General features: G+C 37.9%; 1 protein-coding gene across 2 annotated transcripts in view; it reads right to left on the bottom strand.

Annotated features, from left to right (window-relative positions):
- Positions 1-338: 338 nt before the first annotated feature.
- ntrk3b (neurotrophic tyrosine kinase, receptor, type 3b) overlaps positions 339-19,848 on the bottom strand; it is a 135,774-nt gene continuing 116,264 nt past the window's right edge. For both annotated transcript variants that reach the window (XM_083559122.1, XM_083559121.1), the window contains 4 exons: positions 15,555-15,727; positions 14,028-14,271; positions 2,989-3,147; positions 339-1,834 (listed from right to left, as the gene is read on the bottom strand). In XM_083559122.1, coding sequence (XP_083415248.1) covers positions 1,649-1,834; positions 2,989-3,147; positions 14,028-14,271; positions 15,555-15,727 — 762 coding nt within the window. In that variant the 3' untranslated portion in view covers positions 339-1,648. The remainder of the gene's footprint in view (positions 1,835-2,988; positions 3,148-14,027; positions 14,272-15,554; positions 15,728-19,848) is intronic.

Genomic DNA, 19,848 nt, shown 5'->3' on the forward strand with positions numbered 1-19,848 from the left:
TATTCACTTGACATTTTCCATAAATCTTTCAGCTGAGTCTCTCTGTTAATCCCTTTTGTACCCTTTCTACTGTAATCCTACTATCTGGTGTTCAGTTGATTGTCCATTCCTCCCAGGATTTCTTCCTAATGTTCTTATAGAGCTTTTCCTCCCCATTGCCAGCATCAAGCTCACTCAGGGATCTACAGTGGATTACTGTAAAGCTGCATTGTTAAGGAAAAAATGCTACATAAATATGTAAATGAAAATTCTTTTGAAACAAACCTCAATAACCTCGAACCTAAAAACAAATGTTGTTTAAACATATGGCAAGCAAAATAAAAGTCTTTTCATTTAACCATATTTGAATATTTATTTAATACATCTTCTAAACATACATTTTTTTTTTTCATTTGTCTTTAGCAAACCTTTCTGGTACTGCAAAGAGGCAAGAGAATCGGAAGTTGTCAAAACAGTGACGCTGTGAAAGATTTGGTGTAAAATAACTACAAACACTCCCATTGCAAAAGAACACAGAATTGTTTTCGCTACAGACAACAAACACCATGAGATCGTTAACTTCAGATGCAGTGGCACTGATATCACGTACTATGAAGGTTCGCAAAAAAATGTTGCTTCGATGGGTGCCATTATAGAAGAGTGACACAAAGCTTGCACTGTAGTTTTTGTTTTTGGCAAGTTCGAGTGTAAAGCAGTTTACAATTGAATATTATTCTGCAGAGAGTTGACATTTCCTCCACAAACATTCACTTGCCATTTGACCGTCTTACAGCAGATTTTTCAAACTATTAATGATTTGACTGTAGAGCGAGAGATTAAAGTGATACAATAGTGATCACACTGAACAATATTTATGCCCTCTCATGGCTGAGTTTAAAAAGTTCGATGCTACCAAACAAAAACAAAATAAAAACGAAAAACATATTAAGAAAAAAAAATAATTTAAGCTGACCAGTATAGAAATTTACAGTATGTACAATCACATACAATTAAAATATACCTATATTTTAGTATTCTAAAGATTTTTTTTCCACTCAAGCACTCATCACTGACAAATCAAAATGGCAGAGTATAAAAAGAAGAAAGGGAAAAAAAAGCAAACCAGAACAGAACAGATGAGCCAACCAGAATAACAGAAATTTAGTAAGGCTTTGCCGACTATGTGCCAAAGAAAAACAACATCTTGAAGTCCATCTTGAAATGATGTTCTGTCAACATTGCTAAACACAACAGGCACCCATACCTTCAGGAATGAAACTAAATAAATAAAAAATATATTCATATATGTATATATACGTTTATAAAATGAAACACTGGAAAGCTTTGTTCATTAGATATGCAGTTGCCATCTCAAAGGCAACATATCTTTTACACAACTTTGCTGTCTGTTTATTGATCAGTTTTTAGGAAAATGTTTAGCTTCATAGAATTCTGTACACTATATACTGTACGAGTAAAGAAAATGTAAAAGTTTTCTTTAAATATTTTGTACTTTTTATTCGAGTGTATTGAAAAAAAAAAGTGGTGTTTGCAGGCACTTAAGTCCATCCCCGACATGTAGGTGATTTTACAGTGGCGCAGTAAGGTTAGGGGCCGTTTGGTTTCTCCTGGATTGTGTTGGCCTCAGGCCTGACGAATTGCACCAGTGTTAGCCAAGGATGTCCAAGTAGACCGGTGCGGCTTTGCCCAAGGCATACAGGACTTTCTGAATGTCTTTGACGTTGAGTCGCTGCTGCGGTTCTCTCTGCCAACAGCCCAGCATGAGGTCGTAAACTTCCTTGGGACAAAGACGAGGCCGGTCCAGAACGCGCCCTTGTGTGATGCACTCAATCACCTGTAGGAGAAAAGGGATAATGAGACAAGTTGGTACTTCCTACCTTTTTCTAAACCACCTCAGTTTTGTAACGACTACATACAATTCCTTACATTCAAACGTCTGGATAAGTAACTGACTGAGTGACTAGCTACATCTTTTAACATTAAAAAAATAAAGGATTGACTATAAACAAGACAATTCGAAATGGCTATGTTTAATAGTAGTACTTTATGTTACTACTTTTGACTAGAACCACAGACTCTGGACAGATAAGATGTCTGCTTTGAATTTGACACAGAAGTATTAAATTCTCCACCCATTTATGTGAAAACATTCTTTTTATCGTTGACGGTTTATAAATAACCCACGTTGTCAACTTGCTGTCCATGCAAAGTAAATCACATTTTAAAAAAATGAGAGTATATAAACACTTTTTTATTTGCGACCTAAATCTTTTATCCCGGCAGACCAGCCTTTAGCTAGCATACATAGCTAACAACAAGCAAGCAAAAAGAAGTCTGGCTAATGTGGATGAGACAGAGGGATTCAGCGATGTAAACATGACTGAGAACAAAGACATTCCTGATCACCTGATCATCATCGTTCTATATTTTCAGCCTGGATACATTCATTAGGCAAAAAAATTTACTTTTTTTTTGTATTATTATATAATATGATGTGAGGCCAGTTACCAGCATGACACTAAACAGGTAGTAGTAATGGCTTATTTTTACTTAAATACATGTCAGAGCCCAAAATCCTTTACTTTAACTTGAGTGAAAAAGTTCAGGCAGTACTTTTACAAGAGTCCTTTAAAACACGAGTATCTGTACTTCTACTTGAGTGAAGGAAGTGTGTACTTTTGCCATCTCTGTCCAGTTGACAACCCAGAATCTAAACTGTTCTTAAACTATATTGTATAAGCTTTGGTGTATTGAAAGTTGTGAAGTAAATCTAAGCACAAATCTTTTGCACATTCCTACCTTTAAACTTTCTTTTAGTTACACAATTTCATTAGATTTTCAGTACCAGTGAAAAAGTGTGAAAAAGCGGTCACAGTCATGTGCAAAACAATACGCATTAAAACTCCCATTGGAGAATGTAAGCTTGTTCTTCCTTAGGGATCACACTCAGTTTCTCAATATTCCCCCATGTGTGAAATTCTCCAGCACCTCGTTATTGGACAGCTGAAACCACGGCTGCTTGCCGTAAGTAAAGATCTCCCACATGATGACGCCGAAGCTCCACACGTCACTCTCTGTGCTGAACTTCCGGTACATGATGCTCTCGGGTGGCATCCAGCGAATGGGAAGCATGGTGTGACCGCCCACCTGAATGAGAACAAGTTTCACACGCCACTGTTAGTCAGTCAGCACGCGTCACACTTGCTAATAACATGATGAGCTGTGCCCTGGATGGTTTGTTGCTGTAAACAACAGATATAGTCTGATGCTGGCTGAGTAGAGGTGAAAGTAAAGTTTAGAGAAGAAGAATGATGAAAAATTGTGCAAGAATTGTGTGCTTGCTTGCTTTATTTTTGCAAAATAACTTATTTGAACCTTATCCATTTAAACTCTACCTCTACCAATGTACATTCTGGATAGGCCTGGACAAATGAAACTTAACATTGAAACTTCCAGCCATAGAGGCCAAATCTGTGCTGGAATATTCCAAAGAATCCAAAGTAAATGAATCAAGTAAACAGGCTGGGAAACTATACTCACATCTAAAATGACTATTATTGGACTCTGATATGATCTTTTCATGCTAATCCCTCCTGCTGTCTGCTGTTACTTCAGGCTACACAAAACTTAATGTTGTAGAGATGAACGTGAACTTGCTTTGTAAATATCTCCCTTTGCCAGATTTAATTAGATGCTTTCATCGTAATTGTGGAACCTTATTGTTTAAATGTGTTCATTTACATGCCATCACGCAGCGCTCGCTATACCAGGTCTCCTCACGTTAGTCAAAGTGTAAGCTTTTCGTTTTTTCCCCCACAGCATGGCATGTGCGGGTCTCTTCTCGCCGGATTAAGCATGCTAATTAAGTTAGGGTGGTGATTTTAAATGACCTTTCGGTGGCACGCACACACTGGTCTCACTACATGTGCAAATGAATCCGAATCCCTCTTTAAGGAAGGCGAATTAAAACCGGTTAAACAGGCGTGCAAATGATAGCGCTATCACCTTGGGCTTTGTGGCTGAGGCCAAAGCAATTAGCCTAGCAGGGTAAGAAATTAATACAACAAACCCTCCACCAACACCCTCTCCCCGATCTGCAAAAAAATAAATGATATAAATATGTGCTGGGAACAGGGGAAAAAAAGAAAACTTCATCATCTCACTTGCAATTACTCACACATTTCCTTTCAGTGACATTCTGAAGTGTTTTCCCTTTTACTGGCGTGTAAACTGGATTACAGGCCAGTGGTGGCTGCATGGTGGAAGGTGAGATTGGATTAGTGGCGTGGAAAATGGTGCAGCATGACAGAGGATAGATTACAGTTCCTCAAGGGCTACTCACCAGGCATTTACACTTTTAAGTGAAGATGAAGCAGATAGGCTTAAAAAATACTCCAGAACAATGGTTGAAAGCAGGAAAACACGTTTATACAATGCTTGTTCTATAAACAATAAAAGGCAGGTACAACATTGGGTCCAGCTTGCAAAATATTGATTTTTGTTTGCAATATGACTGACATGGCCAAGCTGTGAATTTTACCTGTTTATCAACAGCCACCACAGGCGGTCCGAAATCCTGATCAACAACAAATCCAGGCAACAGTTTGAAAAAACTTTACTTGTACCGTGCCGATTTTCCTGGGGGTTGCTGATTTTGTACACAAGGCCTGATGCAGACTCACAAGATGAATGTGAGTGTGAATTTCTCACAGTAAAGCACTTTACGTTTTATTTAACTGTTTTATTGCCGCCTCCTTTCTGGTTCCTGAAAATTCATAGGTTTTCACCCTTTGAGTTCTTTAGTGTGTGTTACTAGTAAAGTTGTGTAGTAAGAATACCAAAATAGCAAACATCATTAGATGCATTAACACAACTTAAGGGGAATTAAAAGAACAATAAAATAGCCTAAATCCTTTCCACATCATAAATACAAATAACTTCAAATTTAGTGTCTCATGACTTCATTAAATTGTAAGCAGTTGTAAAAATGTATAAAATATGAACAAGCTAATAAATAAAATGCAAAACAATAGGATGTGATGGATCAACTTCTATTATATATGATGAATAATGAGAGAAAAGCCATTTTGTTGAGTTAAACTACATTTGAATGAAATTAATGGTAATTATATCTATTCAAGCAGCAATACATTTGGCAATACAATCTACTAGACTCCTGTTAAATGTTTATTTTAATGCTTGGTCTTCCCATCTGTATAATTTTGTTCTAGAAGTCTCTAGAAATCATCTCTTACTTTTTTGAGACGTTTTATTATATCTGACAAAAAAAGGTGATTTCCATCTACAGTTTGCAGTTTTATGGTTAAAATTAAAGTGTTTGCATTTAAAGATTGTGGTCTAGCTTCTATTGGAAAATCCAATTGAGACGAATCTAAATAACCCATGTATAAACATTGCTTCTTCAAATTTTAATATAAAAAAAATCTTTTGGAGTTGGTTGTCTGAATCTGAGTACAGTCACATAATTTTTTCTTGAATGTGTCACACCATTTATCAAAAGACCTCAAGACATTGGATACTTGACACACCATTAAACTCAAGGGAATCAATGCAGAACCTTCTATACAGCACAAAAGCATTTGGATTGGCTGACAGTAAAAAGACCGCTATCTTTTTCCTTCCTTCGCCTTTCACTGATTTTAGCTGGCCAGGTGCTCAAGCCCTGCAGGAACGCCAATGTCAATATGACTAGTGGTGTGTGGATTGTGTGCTTGGCAGAACCCCCGTTTATAATCACTCGTTGCAGTGAATATGTCCAGTGTGGTTATGATTTTCTAATCTTTCAGCTGTGTCAATATCACAGCATGTGTGTACTCAAGAGCAGCTATCGCCTGGTGCAATATGAGCTTTCCACTTCTTGCTTGGCCTACATACAGGACCCCTTTCACTTAATAGGGACAGAACATTTCACAAATGTAATACATGAGCGAGTGAATCAACTTGGAGGTTTCAATTAAAATTAATTAGGTATAATAAAGCTAATTAAAAAACAAAAAACACATACAAGGTTTGATCTAAGGTTCAAGCAGGTGTATTAATACTAATTAAGAATTCAACACAAAATAATTAGAAGTAATAACACAAATTAATTATATTATTTGGTCTGTAGTATATAATAAACTACAGTTTATTTACAGAGAAAACATTTGTTCCACATGTGAGTCCTGCTTGGTCTTATAGTCGTATTTAAATCATTGGCAGCTGTATTGACATGCAAGTCTGTAGAAATTCTTTGAAACAGCTGCTTCCAAAGCTATTAAGATACATTATTTACATTACACCTGGATAAAAAGTCTTCACTTTTATTTACTTTACATTGAATCCAAGTTCAAATTTACACACATGTAAAGAGCAGATATTTCTTTGGAGGATGGTTTTACATTAACTGTCTAAAGTTCTATTAATTACTAAGCAGGGTTAAAATTAAGAAACCAGTACGATTGGAAAAAAGCCAACAATGACAGTGAACCCATATGAGGATGGGTTCCCTTTTGAGTTTTTTTCTTGCCACCACCTCCACTGGCTTTCTTTTTAGTAATTATTTATTTCTGTAAAGCTGCTATGGGTCAATTGTTAAAATGTGCTGTACAAATAACATTGAATTGAACTGAATACAATTTTCATGTCAACGTCAACGATAATCTGACAATCCTGTTAACAGTTAGCTAATACTAGCTCAGATTCTTAACCAGATACTTATTCATCTTATTTAAGCTTTAACAAGGCATGACCTTAATATATAACGTTCTACTTTTCCTTCTTATAATATTATAGTCACAAACTGGTACACAGCTCTGTCTCAGCAAAACATCCTGCAAATGTCCTCACTGAACAGAAGGTGACAAGAAGAATTTGCATTAATTGAAAGGTTACTTGGATGCCCTCCAAATTCTCAATTAATTTTAAACAATTTAAAATGTGTAACTCAATCTTGATCACAGCTCCAGGTATTTTTCACCTGCTATGTTAGTGCAGAATGTATCCTGAACGCATTGAATACATTCTCTCAAATACATTTATTTTTATTCAGAGCAGAATATATGTTTATGTAAAAATTGCACTTTTACATAGGTTAATATTTAGAGTCACGAACTTAAGCACAACATTTATGCAAATATTTATGCTGGGAAAGTTTATCATATTCCTGTTATATATATATATATATATATATATATATATATATATATATATATATATATATATATATATATATATATTTTTTTTTTTTTTATTGGTATAATGCTTTTAACACTGGACATTGTTGCAAAGCAGCTTCACAGAAATAAATAGATTTAAATATAAGCTTTATATTTTTTTATATTTGTATCTTTATAATTGATCTCTATATATCTACCCCTAATGAGCAAGCCAGAGGTTAAGTTGACAAAGAAAAAACGTCTCTAGGTTACGACCGTAACCATAGTTCCCCGAGGGAACGAGACGCTGCGTCGAAACGCTATGGGAACGCCCCATAGCGTTTCGACGCAGCTCGAGGTTCCTGAAGGGGAACTCCAATATTAGGAAGAAACACTGAGAGGAACCAGACTTAGGAAGAAAACCATTCCAATATCCTCTCCACAATTACAATTACAATCTTCTACTTCTTGTTTTGGCTGCTCCCATTAGGGGTCGCCACAGCGGATCATCCATCTCCATACCCCCTGTGCTCTACACCTGCCTCTTTCACACCAACTACCTGTCTTCCTTCACCATATCCATGAACCTTCTTTTTGGCCTTCCTCTTCTTCTCCTTCCTGGTAGCATTCTTCTACCGATATACCCTATGTCCCTCTTCTGCATATGTCCAAACCATTTCAATCTAGCCACCCTCACTGTGTCCCCCAAACGTCCTACATGCACTGTCCCCTCTAAATACCTAGTTTCTAATCCTGTCCATCCTCATCACTCCGAAAGAAAATCTCAGCATCTTTAGCTCTGCTACCTCCAGCTCCACCTACTGTCTTTTAGTCAACACCACTGTCTAAATCATACAACATAGCTGGTCTCACCACAATCCTATAAACTTTCCTTTTCACTCTTGCAGATATCCTTCTATCACAAATCACTCCTGTCACTCTTCTCCATCCACTCCACCCTGCCTGCACTCTTTTCTTCACTTCTCTAAAAATACTCTCCATTACTTTGCACTGTTGAACTGAGGTACCTGAACTCCTCCCCCTTCTCCACCTATTCTCCCTGCAACCGCACCATTCCACTGCCCTCCCTCTCATTCACACACATGTACTCTCTCTTACTCCTACTGACTTTCATTCCCCTTTTCTCCAGTGTATACCTCCACCTTTTCAAGGCTCTTCCCAACCTGCTCCCTACTCTCACCACAAATCACAATATTATCCGCAAACATTATAGTCCTCTTCCTCTGCATGAAACCATACCGTTGCTCACAGATGGTCACCTCTTATCTCATCCTGGCTTCCACTACTCCTTTCCATAACTTCATGGTGTGACTGATCAACTTTATTCCCCTGTAGTTGCTGCAGGTCTGCACATCTTCCTTATTCTTAAAAAAAAACAGTACCAGCACACTTCTTCTCCATTCCTCAGGCATCCCCTCACCTTCCAAAATCTTGTTAAACATCTCCATGCTTCTACCGGTATGTCTAGACCTACCAACTTTCCACTCTTCATTCTCTTAATCGCTGCTCTTACTTCCTTCTTCCTAATTCTATCCACATCCTGTTCTAACTTTCAGCAGATCCTTCTGCCTGGCCAATTGGTATCAATCAATCAATCAATCAATCAATCAATCAATCAATCAATCAATCATCCTCCTTCCTTCCTTCCTTCCTTCCTTCCTTCCTTCCTTCCTTCCTTCCTTCCTTCCTTCCTTCCTTCCTTCCTTCCTTCCTTCTTTCTTTCCTCCCTTCCTTCCTTCCATGTCCAACTTCTTTTACAGCTTATCATATGCCTTTTCATTGGCGTTTGCCACATCCCTCTTTACCTGCTGCCACATCTCCTTGTACTCCTCCCTACTTTTCTCATCACTCTGCCGATCCCAATTCTGTTTTGCCAACCTCTTTCTCCTTATGCTGTCCTGCACTTCCTCATTCCACCACCTTGTCTCTTTGTCTTCCTTATTATTTCCAGATGTAACACCTAGTACCTTTTAAGCTGTCTCCCTTATCACTTCTGCAGTAGTTGCCCAATCATCCAGCACCTCTTCACCACCACTGTGCCCCTGTCTGACCTCTTCCCTGTATCTCACACTACAGTGTTTCTCCTTCAGTTTCTTCCATCTTATTCTTCTTTCAGTCCTCACTCTCCTCCTCCTCTTCTTTACCTCCAAAACCATCCTACAGACCCCCATCCGATGCTGTCTAGCTACACTGTAACCTTCCAACAACTTACAGTCAATCTCCTTCAGGTTGCATCTCCTACATGGAATATAGTCCACCTGTGTGCACCTTCCTTCACTCTTATGTCACCCTCCTTCTTCTTAAAATATGCATTTACCATTGTCATTTTCATCCTTTTAGCTAAATTTACCACCACCTACCCTTCCACATTCCTCTCCTTAAAACAATACCTACCCATTACCTCCTTATCATCTCTGTTCCTTTAACTTACATGGCCATTAAAGTCTGCCCAAATCACCAATCGTTCTTCCCTAGGTTCACCTTCTACCACTTCATCTAACTTGGAATTTTACCTTCTCCACCATCTCACAACCCACTTCTGGAGCATAGGCACTGATGACATTTATCATCACTCATTTAACTTCCAGCTTCACGTTCATCACCCTATCAGAAACTCTCTTCACCTCCACTACACTCTTACTGTACTCTTTCTTCAAGATCAACCCTACACAATTTCTCTTTCAATCCACACCATGATAAAACAGTTTAATCCCCCTCGAATATTCCTGGCCTTACTCCCTTTTTACTTGGTCTACTGAACACACAGCATATTTACCTTTCTCCTCTCCATCAAATCAGCTACCTCTTTCACTTTACCAGTCATAGTACCAACATTTAAAGTACCAACCCGAACCTCCACTCTCCTACACTTTTACTTTTCCTGCTGTCTCTGTAGAGGTCTTCCTGCTCTCCTTCTCCTCCTTCTGCCAACAGTAGCCCAATTTCCACCGGTACCCTGTTGGCTAACAATACCTGTGGCGGTCGTTGGCAACCTGGGCCTCGACTGATCCGGTATGAATTTCTGATTCGTGATCCGCATATTTGATTTGACACATGTTTTACGCTTGATGCCCTTACTAACACATCCCTCAACATTTATCCGGGCTTGGGACCGGCACTAAGAGTGCACTGGCTTGTGCAACTATAATGGCTGGGTTCCACAATTACAATTACAATGCTTTACAAATTTGGGACAGGAAGAGCTGTACAATCCTATTACCAAAGCCAAATCAACAACATGTCTGTTAGATCCTATTCCAACTAAACTACTGAAAGAAGTGTTACATACAGCTAGTGTGCCTCTTTTTAAATTGTATTAACTCCTCTCTATCTTTAGGTCACGTCCCTAAACCCCTCAAGTTGGCAGTTATTAAGCCCCTCATTAAGAAACCTAATATGGATCAAAATAAATTTTTACAAATCTCAGACCCATTCCAAACCCTCCGTTTATGTCTAAGATTTAAGAAAAGATTGTGTCTGCACAGTTATACTGCTTCTTACAGAAAAACAATATCTTTGAACTGTTTCAGTCAGGTTTCATAAACCATCATAGCACAGAAACTGCTCTAGTTAAAATCACAAATGACCTGTTTTTAGCTTTAGACAAAGGCTACATCTCTCTTTTACTTTTACTAGATCTTAGTGCTGCATTCGACACAACAGATCATGACTTTCTCCTAGATCGATTACAGAATTACATCAGCATTCAGGGACAGACATTAAGCTGGTTTAAATCCTACCTGTCTGATCATTACCATTTTGTAGATTTAAATGGAGAACAATCCAGGTTAATGCAAGTAAATTATGAGGTGCCACATGATTTAGTTCTAGGACCCCTGCTTTTCACAATGTACATGCTTTCCTCTGGAAATATCATTAGAAGGCATGGGATTAGCTTCCACTGTTATGCCAATGATACCCAACTATACTGTATATGTCATACAAACCAGACGAAACATCTGAATTGGACAGGTTAACTGAGTGTGTTAAAGAATTAAAAGCTTTGTTAAATTCTGATAAGACAGAGATATTGCTCTTTAGCCCAAAAACCAATACACAGAAGCTGCAGCAATTCAACTTGCATTTGGAAAGTTGTACTGTAACTAGTAGAAGACCTGGGAGTTATTTTAGACAGCAACTTGTCCTTTGGAAATCATATCACCTATATTAAAAAATACAGCCTTCTTTCACTTTAGAAATATTGCTAAACTAAGAAACATGCTATATCTGATTCACCAAAGCTTGTCCATGTATTTATGACCTCCAGACTGGACTATTGTAATGCATTACTATGTGGTTGTTCTGCATCATTTATAAACAAGCTACAGTTAGTCCAGATTGCAGCAGCCAGAGATCCAACAAGGTCAAGAAAATACAACCATTTCAACACGCTACAATTCTTCACTCTCTTTTAGATCTTAAATCTTCTAGTAGTTCATAGAATAGCAAAGTCCACTAAAGGTGGTAGAGCATTCTCACATTTAGCTCCTAAACTTTGCAATAGTCTTTCTGACAGTGTTTGGGACTCTGACCACTCTCCCAGTTTAAACGGGATTAGAGAGCAGATTAGAGATGGGATGGGAGCAGATTAAATACTTTTCTTTTTAGCAAGGCCTACACATACTAATATCCCATATCATACCTTTGTGCTCCAGTACATCTGACCAAACACATTATTAATGTGTGTTCGTTTATATTATGAACAGAAGCTATGCTAATTCCTTTCCACTGCTTATCTTTCTCTACTCATCCCGAGGTAGATGCCAACCCCGCAAACATCCCAAACAATCTGGAGACATACCAGCGCAAACTTACTATTTGGATCCCACTTCATGTAAAGTTTCGACATTGGCATTGTGATGGATCTATTATGATATCAGATGTTGAGCTAATTGATGATTTGCTCAGTAGCTCCTGGTTTCACAACAACAACTGACTATATAAGACTGTAGAAAGGACATTACTTGTAATCACACACTCTGGTGCTCATGGTACTTCTCTCTCTCTGGTGTTTTGTATTGTTTTTAAGATTTTATTCACACTCTTAATATCACCCAAATAATGATGGGTCCCTCTTTTGAGTCTGGTTCCTCAAAAGGTTTCACCCTCATAACATCTAAGGGAGTTTTTCCTTGCCACAATCACCCCAGGCCATTGTGAAAAGAGCTATAGAAATAAACTTGTACTTAAATATTAGTGACCCCAGTTATTTATTTATTAACTGTTTATTGATTTAAACATGAGTGCAAAACTGTTCATGGCAATTGTCCTAAGCCGTCATAGCAAAACTATTTGTATTAATTGCAGTCCAAAGCCATCCACATGGTTACTAAGTAGTACCATCAAAAGTAATCTCATGTATCTTCAAGCTCTTCATGTAGAGTCACCCTCAGGAGCAGCAAGTGGTTTCCAATTGATGAGAACTCCATCTATAAGTAAGGCTTAAGTGTACTTTACTATTCAGTTTGTGCAAAACTCTTGTGTGAAATTCATGCCTCTAATGTTACCACAATTTTTTTTGTAGAAATGTGGACACTTTAAAAGCATATAGAAGTCTAGCTTTAAACAGAATCACCCCTCCAAAAGACTAAAAAATGTGGGTGATAGTAAATGCAGACTTAAGAAGTAAATAGCTGGGGATCACATCTCACACTGGATATGGCAATATAAATTACCGTAATTTCCGGACTATAAAGCGGGATATATGATATACCATATATAAGCCGCACCCACTGAATTTGACAAAGATTTTTATTTTGAACATAAATAAGCCGCACCTGTCTATAAGCTGCATGTCTACATTAAAACTAATGAACTTTACACAGGCTTTAACGAAAGACAGTGCCTGTTACACGGTGTAACGGGTGAAATATGTTGCGCTTCCTTTAGGAGCATAGCGGTATTTTGGGAATAGCCTGCTGCCGCATTTTTCCGCTATTACTGCATGTGTGCAAGACTGAGGATTATGTCCTTATTATTTTCTGATGCTCATTTCTAAGTTTCTTTGACTAACCGTAATGCTGTTGCCAAGAAAAAAAAAAAAAACATGAGTTTTGGAAACCTGTCTGTGCTTATATGATTTCTGTTGCAACTGGAGTTAGCGAGCTCTCCCTTCACCCAGACTCAACGCGTTACAACGGCTTGTATCTAAACAGTAACCTACCAAGAAAGTCATTGTTCACTGTCTTTCTCCTTTCTTTTACAATTTCTCTCGGGAGTTTATCTTTTGGCATCGTCGTGCTTTTAAAAAAAAAAAAACGTTTTTTCTCCCGATGCCGTGCAGCTCAGAACACAGGTGAGGTGCGTTTTTTCGTTTCCGTTCAGAAATTTCATTGGTCTAATGTTATGGGCTTGAAGTTTGTGAAACCGGGGAAAAATCCAGGAAAATTTCATAAATAAGCCACTTCGTTGTTTAAGCCGCGGGGTTCAAAAAGTGGGAAAAAAGTAGCGGCTTATATTCCGAAAAATACGGTACTCCTGTTATGAGGTGCCTACAGCTTCCTTATTATGGATAAATAGATCATTGTAACTTTCATATTCAATTATTTTTTTGTAAAGTTGCTTCAAATTTTTTTGAATCAAATTAAAATAATAGCATGATTTTGTTTGTTTTATTTTAGTTCATTTGATTAACAAGTTATCGCCTGTAAAAACAGAAATCTGTGCAGAGATCTGATAAGCCACTATTTCCACCCTGCTTATGCAACTCTTATAGAACTCTATACCTATAGTGCTTCATTGTGCAGTTTGAACCAAGGTCTGAATACTGATGTGCATAATCTCAGTATCTTTACAGCAGTATCTCCTGAATACAGCCCTTATAAAAATCACCTAGAAACTGATACTCACCCGGTAGTAGTCCATGCTGTAGATGTCCCTAGACATGCCAAAGTCTCCGATCTTTACCAGGAGGCCATTTCCCACCAGGCAGTTGCGTGTGGCCAGGTCACGGTGCACAAAGTGCTGTGAGGACAGATACACCATTCCAGCTGCAATCTGTGTGGCAATGTGCAGCATCTGAGAGAGACCGAGTTCGCCATTGCTCTGCATCGGATGGCCATCAACCAAGATAGTGGCGTCTGGACCATGAGCCCTGAGGAACAAAAAAGGAACAGGACGATTCATTCTAATTGGTACAGATTCACTGATGCTGGTGTTTCATGCAGCGTTTCTATAAAAATAGGCAAAGGCAAGGCATAAACCTGTAAGGAGCTTGTCCTGGATTGTCATAAAAGGTCAGCCTATGCAAAAAAGTTGCCCTACAGTCACTGCAACCCCTCGAATCTGTAAACGTGCTATAACTTTGAAGTAGCTCAATGGGATGCAAAAAAATCTCACATTTCATTTTCTCTTAATTTTCCTAAACTGAACCAATGTGTTGTTTAGGGTCCAGGACTTTGTTGATTTGCCAGGCCTTTTTTTTTTCATTCTTGCCGAATGGCTCTGATGATTGCAGATGGATTTGCATAAGATGCCTGCTTTAATGTGCTTCAGCGTAATTTCTGCTTTTCTGATAGCCCTACTGGGGGAAACGCTCCCTCGCCAATGTGCTGGAGATCTAACAATCAAGCAGTCTTCAAGTTAGAGAAGCTATTTTGCATGTAAAACACACTCCTGCTTGTCTTGTGAGCTGGAAAGTGTGTTCTCTTCAGGCCAGCTTTATTCCACACACGCAGCGTCTGGGTACAGCCTAATTGGAGTCAGCGACTAGCATCACGCTATCCTTTTATGCCCATAAAAACTGACTAGCCTGCTGCATTTTTGGGAAAAAAACTTTTATTATTTGGCATTTCAGGAAGCCTTTGTGTGTGAGAGATTAAATGTATCCAGTTTAATTAAATTACGTTATATCGTTTAACGATTTTCATTTAACTCCAAAGAGCACTCGCTTTAGGTGTGATTAGCTGAGAACTGTAGCATGTATATTCTAAGTCCTTAGACACAATGGAATTATTCTGTATTCTAAGGGTACAGGTAATATTTCCAACAGGATATCTTAGATAGAGAGCAACTTGAGCTGCATATCTGACTGTCATGCAAAAGCAGAGTAATAAGACTTTTTTTTTCGAGGAAAGAAAAAAAATTTCAGTCATACTACACAGGATTTGAGCTGTGAGTAGCAATTACTCTATGTGGATGCCATGCGCAATCTTCCTTACACTTGCATCGTAACCTGGCGAGCTGACTTGTCGCGGTAAATTACTCTGGACAGATGCAATCATCAAAATGCACTTTTGGCACAAGTGGCAGCATCCCGCTGGCGTGATAAACAGCACTTTGCTTCAGCAATATTGAGCGTCTCATTGATGGGAAGTTTCATTGCTGCTTTAGCACTGCCTGTTCCCAACGCTTGTTTTCTAAAGGAAGGCGTCTCACCTCAGAAACTTATTAAGGTCTCCATGCTTCATATACTCGAACACCATGATGAGAGGGTCGCCGTCCACACACACGCCATAAAACTTGACGATGTGCTCGTGCTGCAGGTTGGTGAGCAGCTCGGCTTCTCTCTGAAAGTCTTTTCTGGCGGCCAGAGTAGGATCTTTCAAGGTCTTTGAAAGAGAAACAACCAGATTCAATTTAGAAAACAATAGGACAAAACTATTCAATGATCCTGAGGAAACACAGAAGAGCAGAAGAGACTGTAAATTCTAAAACGACAGCAAAGATTGTTCCCTGCAGTTTTCTATGAACATAATATTTTCACTCATATTTTCACATCATAGGGAAGTCAGGCGGAATTTTTAAGCATGATAAATAATGGTGTTTAGTTGAATGTTCATCTAGGAGTGTAATTAAACTAATACAATGACTCTACTGAAGAAAAAAAAATCTGGAAAAAAAAATCCCCCTTAGGCCAAATGTTCTTGATCAGACATGTTGGCTAATGAGTTGTAATGTTTGTAGTGAAGAGATAATTGTGTCAATTAAATGTGAGGTCATTGTGGGTGCTAAAAGACTATCAAATGCAATGCTGGCTTTGTTCAAACAAGTGGCTCAAATGAAATATTTTGTTATATCCAATTGCTGTGTAAAGAGCAAAAAAGCCCATATGAGCAGTGGCATATTAAGGGGAAGGATTTTAGTTTTTCTGAAGTATATTAGTGCAACATGAGCACTAATGCTATACAATGCAATCCAATAGAAGAAACAAGACTAGTCCTGATTTCATTCTAGCCCAGACTATAGATTCATGCAACATATCAATGACTCAAATATCCTCTGGATCCAGATTTTACCTTAATTTTGGCTGATAAGAACACATTGGCGAGTAGATTTTAAATGTTCACTCTTGCATGCTACAGCCTACTGCATCACTAAGACACCATACTGCATCACTGAGACACCATACTGAACCTCCCTTTAGCATCAAACAAATGCATTCTTGTGATTGTTTACTCACATTTTATCAACTACCGCATTGTGAGAAACAGCAATAACTAATTGTAGGCTTTTTCCTGTTTTGGTTTGAAGACCAGACTCTGAACAGAAGTATATGGCGGTGACAGCTGAGGAAGTATTGTTTTATTAGGTAATTGCAATTTTGTATTTGGGAACTTGTAATTGCCAATGTGGACTAAAGTCAGATTTAGGAAATAAAGCAACTTGTGGTGTCATGGTTGGCATACCGCACACTGTTTACGCAATATAACGACATAACCAAACTGCAACAGTTACACCCCAAGACCATCAACTGGATCCTTGGCAAAAGATAGACTAACAAGACTAAGCTCTATATATAATCTCTCTCTCTCTCTCTCTCTCTCTCTCTCTCTCTCTCTCTCTCTCTCTCTCTCTCTATATATATATATATATATATATATATATATATATATATATATATATATATATATATATATATATATACATACACACACACACACACACACACATACACACACTGTAGTTTGCCTTTCATACCAGACTAATTATGGTTAACAAATGTTATGGATTTTTACACCCAGCCACAACCAGCGATACACAATACAAGCCAAACTATATAAAAAATCTGAGGATGATTTCTTTCAAGCCCAGTAGCCCAGTCCTTAATTAGAATATTATATAAGACTATATAAGAATATTAATAACCGTCATATCAGTTAAATGACAGACTAAAATCTCTAGATCTAAATTTTATCTCCATATGGCTGATATTTTTCATCCAATTTTATTGACAAATCTGTAACACCAGCAACCATGACTGAGAAGACGCATGTAAAATACAGCCATGGGTGTAATAAATGTGAACAATGTGAATTTAGTGTTTGAGCAAAGTAAGTGTGTATGTGTGTGTAATAGGTTGCCCCACATCATTATTATTAGGCCACTGAGATTAAATTCACTGCTCAACCCTAATCCTTTAATTGTTAAGATATTGATAAATATTAGATTAAAGCCCTCCCATCTGATATCATAACCAGGCACTACTGTCAGTATCATATTACCCCTGCCTCAGAGATAATCTCCACAATTTAATGTGACCCTACAAGTAATGAATCTAGTCCTAATATGCTTTAGTAGGTTTAATTTTCAGAACCTCAGTATTCAAAGCTTGATGCATGACTTTATCACAGATCTGTGAAATACTATCAGACACGGATATGCTGTTTTAACGATGCACCATTGTGCTTTGCATGAGTGCTCAGATTGGCTGGGAAGGTCCTTAATAATCACTAAACCCTAAGATTTCCCCTCTGCGGTGCACTTTAATGTGCCAGTGCTCATATGAATGAAATCTGAATGTTCCTTTTGATTACACTCTAATGACCTTGCAACATGTAGCAGTGACTGCGTAGGTTGATGCGATTGCCTGATGAAGATAGGGTCCTGAAGCTGCCACAAATGTTCAGCCTATCCTCTGCAGTAACTTAGAGAAATTCCTCGGTGTAGCCTGCAGCTTCCTCCTACGCGCCATTACTCTGGGTATTGGATATTTCTTTCTGAGATATAATCCAATCAATTACACCATCCTTAAAAAAATAGCTGGAGCTCAAATAGCACATGGGCTGATCTGACCGCTTGACGAGAAACTCTCTGAAACACACTGTGTAGATGTTCAGATGGAGAGCAGCGCTAACACTACAGATGGCTCACTATCCCCCCTGTCAGTGAATCTGTTTGCTTCCTGTAGCTCAGTGCCATGTCCTTAACAGTGTTCCTGCCCTGCATAACAGACACCCTATCAATGGTGCCACTGCAGTGTGTGCTGTCTGTCTGCAAATCTCTCACCCTCACTCCACAGCAAGGTACCTGTAAGGCACATGAGCACTCATTTGTGAGTTTATGTTCATGCTATAATGGTTTTAAATCATTAGATTGAATCAAAAGGAAAGACGTGCCACAGACAGATGTCCAACATCATTACAGGTCCTAAAAAGTAGCCAGAAATGATATTATTGCTGGCTCGGCAAAATACAGCCATCAAGAAAACAGGGCATCTGATGATATCACTTAAGGTAATGGAGAGGATCGAGCCCTTAAGGCTACATTTTGACATGTAAGTGTAATTTACTGTATGCTCTACAAGGCAAAGTAATGATCTGAAGAGATACTATAGACTCAGACAGAATATATATGTGACATAAAACATGCAATATGACCACCAGACCTCTGTACCTTTATAAAAAGACCCAACATCCATCAAAATATCTGAACTGTATATTGAGGTAAAGTCAAACAGAAGCAGAGTGTTGCAGATATTCAGCCATTCTAAATGAGACAAATTAATTTAACTAGCTGTCTTACAAGCTTTAATAGTCACAAAATTAGGTCGAAATTGTGACCTCTTCCTGACCACAATGTAGCACAGGTCAATCAACTTTCTTTAACTGATCTGTGCATCGCTTTTACAATCCTCTATAGTACCCATTTTTCTTTTTGTTAATGACTACCATTTGGGCTCCCAATTTGGTAAGCAAAAGCCAAACAATGCACTTTTTATTTCATAGATGTTTCTCATTCATAATCACAGAGTGGATAAACACTCTTGGAGTAAAGCACTATTTTGAATATGACAGCAAAGTAAATGGTGTTTACGATGCACACACATGCCTAATTCTTTCTGGGTGGTCTAAATGTTATTATTTATTTTTAATTTCCAAAAATGCTTTTTTTCAGTAATAATTTATTCTTTTATTTATTTGTAAAATTGGAGGATCATTATTCAGGAACACCTTAATCAAATCTTTGTTAGCTGCAAACCCTTAGATTATGGAAATCCATAGCAGCCCAATTGTGCTGTTACTTACATATTTTCAAAATAGTCTTTGAAAAGCCTTCATATATTCATACATTTTTTTTTTACTTTACCTTTTGTCTAAAATAAAAAGTCATTTGCTTTAAAAAAAAAAAAGACACTCAAAACCCAGCAGTTTTAGTATTATCATTAATTCATCTTCAGTGCTTCACAGTCTGGGTCATAAAAGACCTGGAGGATCTGTGCAAAGCAGTAAAAAATGCTTTTGGATAATGTCTACTGTTAAAAGCACTATACAAATTAAATTTAGTTCAATACACAATGAACACCATGCAGAAATCACATTCAGGGCCAGTTTATAGTTTCTTGTCTATCTATGACCCTGTTTTTGTGACATAGAAAACAGAAATCCTGAAAGAAACTCCTAGGGAATTATTACTGTAATTTGGTTATACATGTAAAAAGGCTTATTATAAG

Source organism: Silurus aristotelis, assembly GCF_946808225.1.
Source record: "Silurus aristotelis genome assembly, chromosome: 13".
Classification (NCBI taxonomy): Eukaryota; Metazoa; Chordata; class Actinopteri; order Siluriformes; family Siluridae; genus Silurus; species Silurus aristotelis.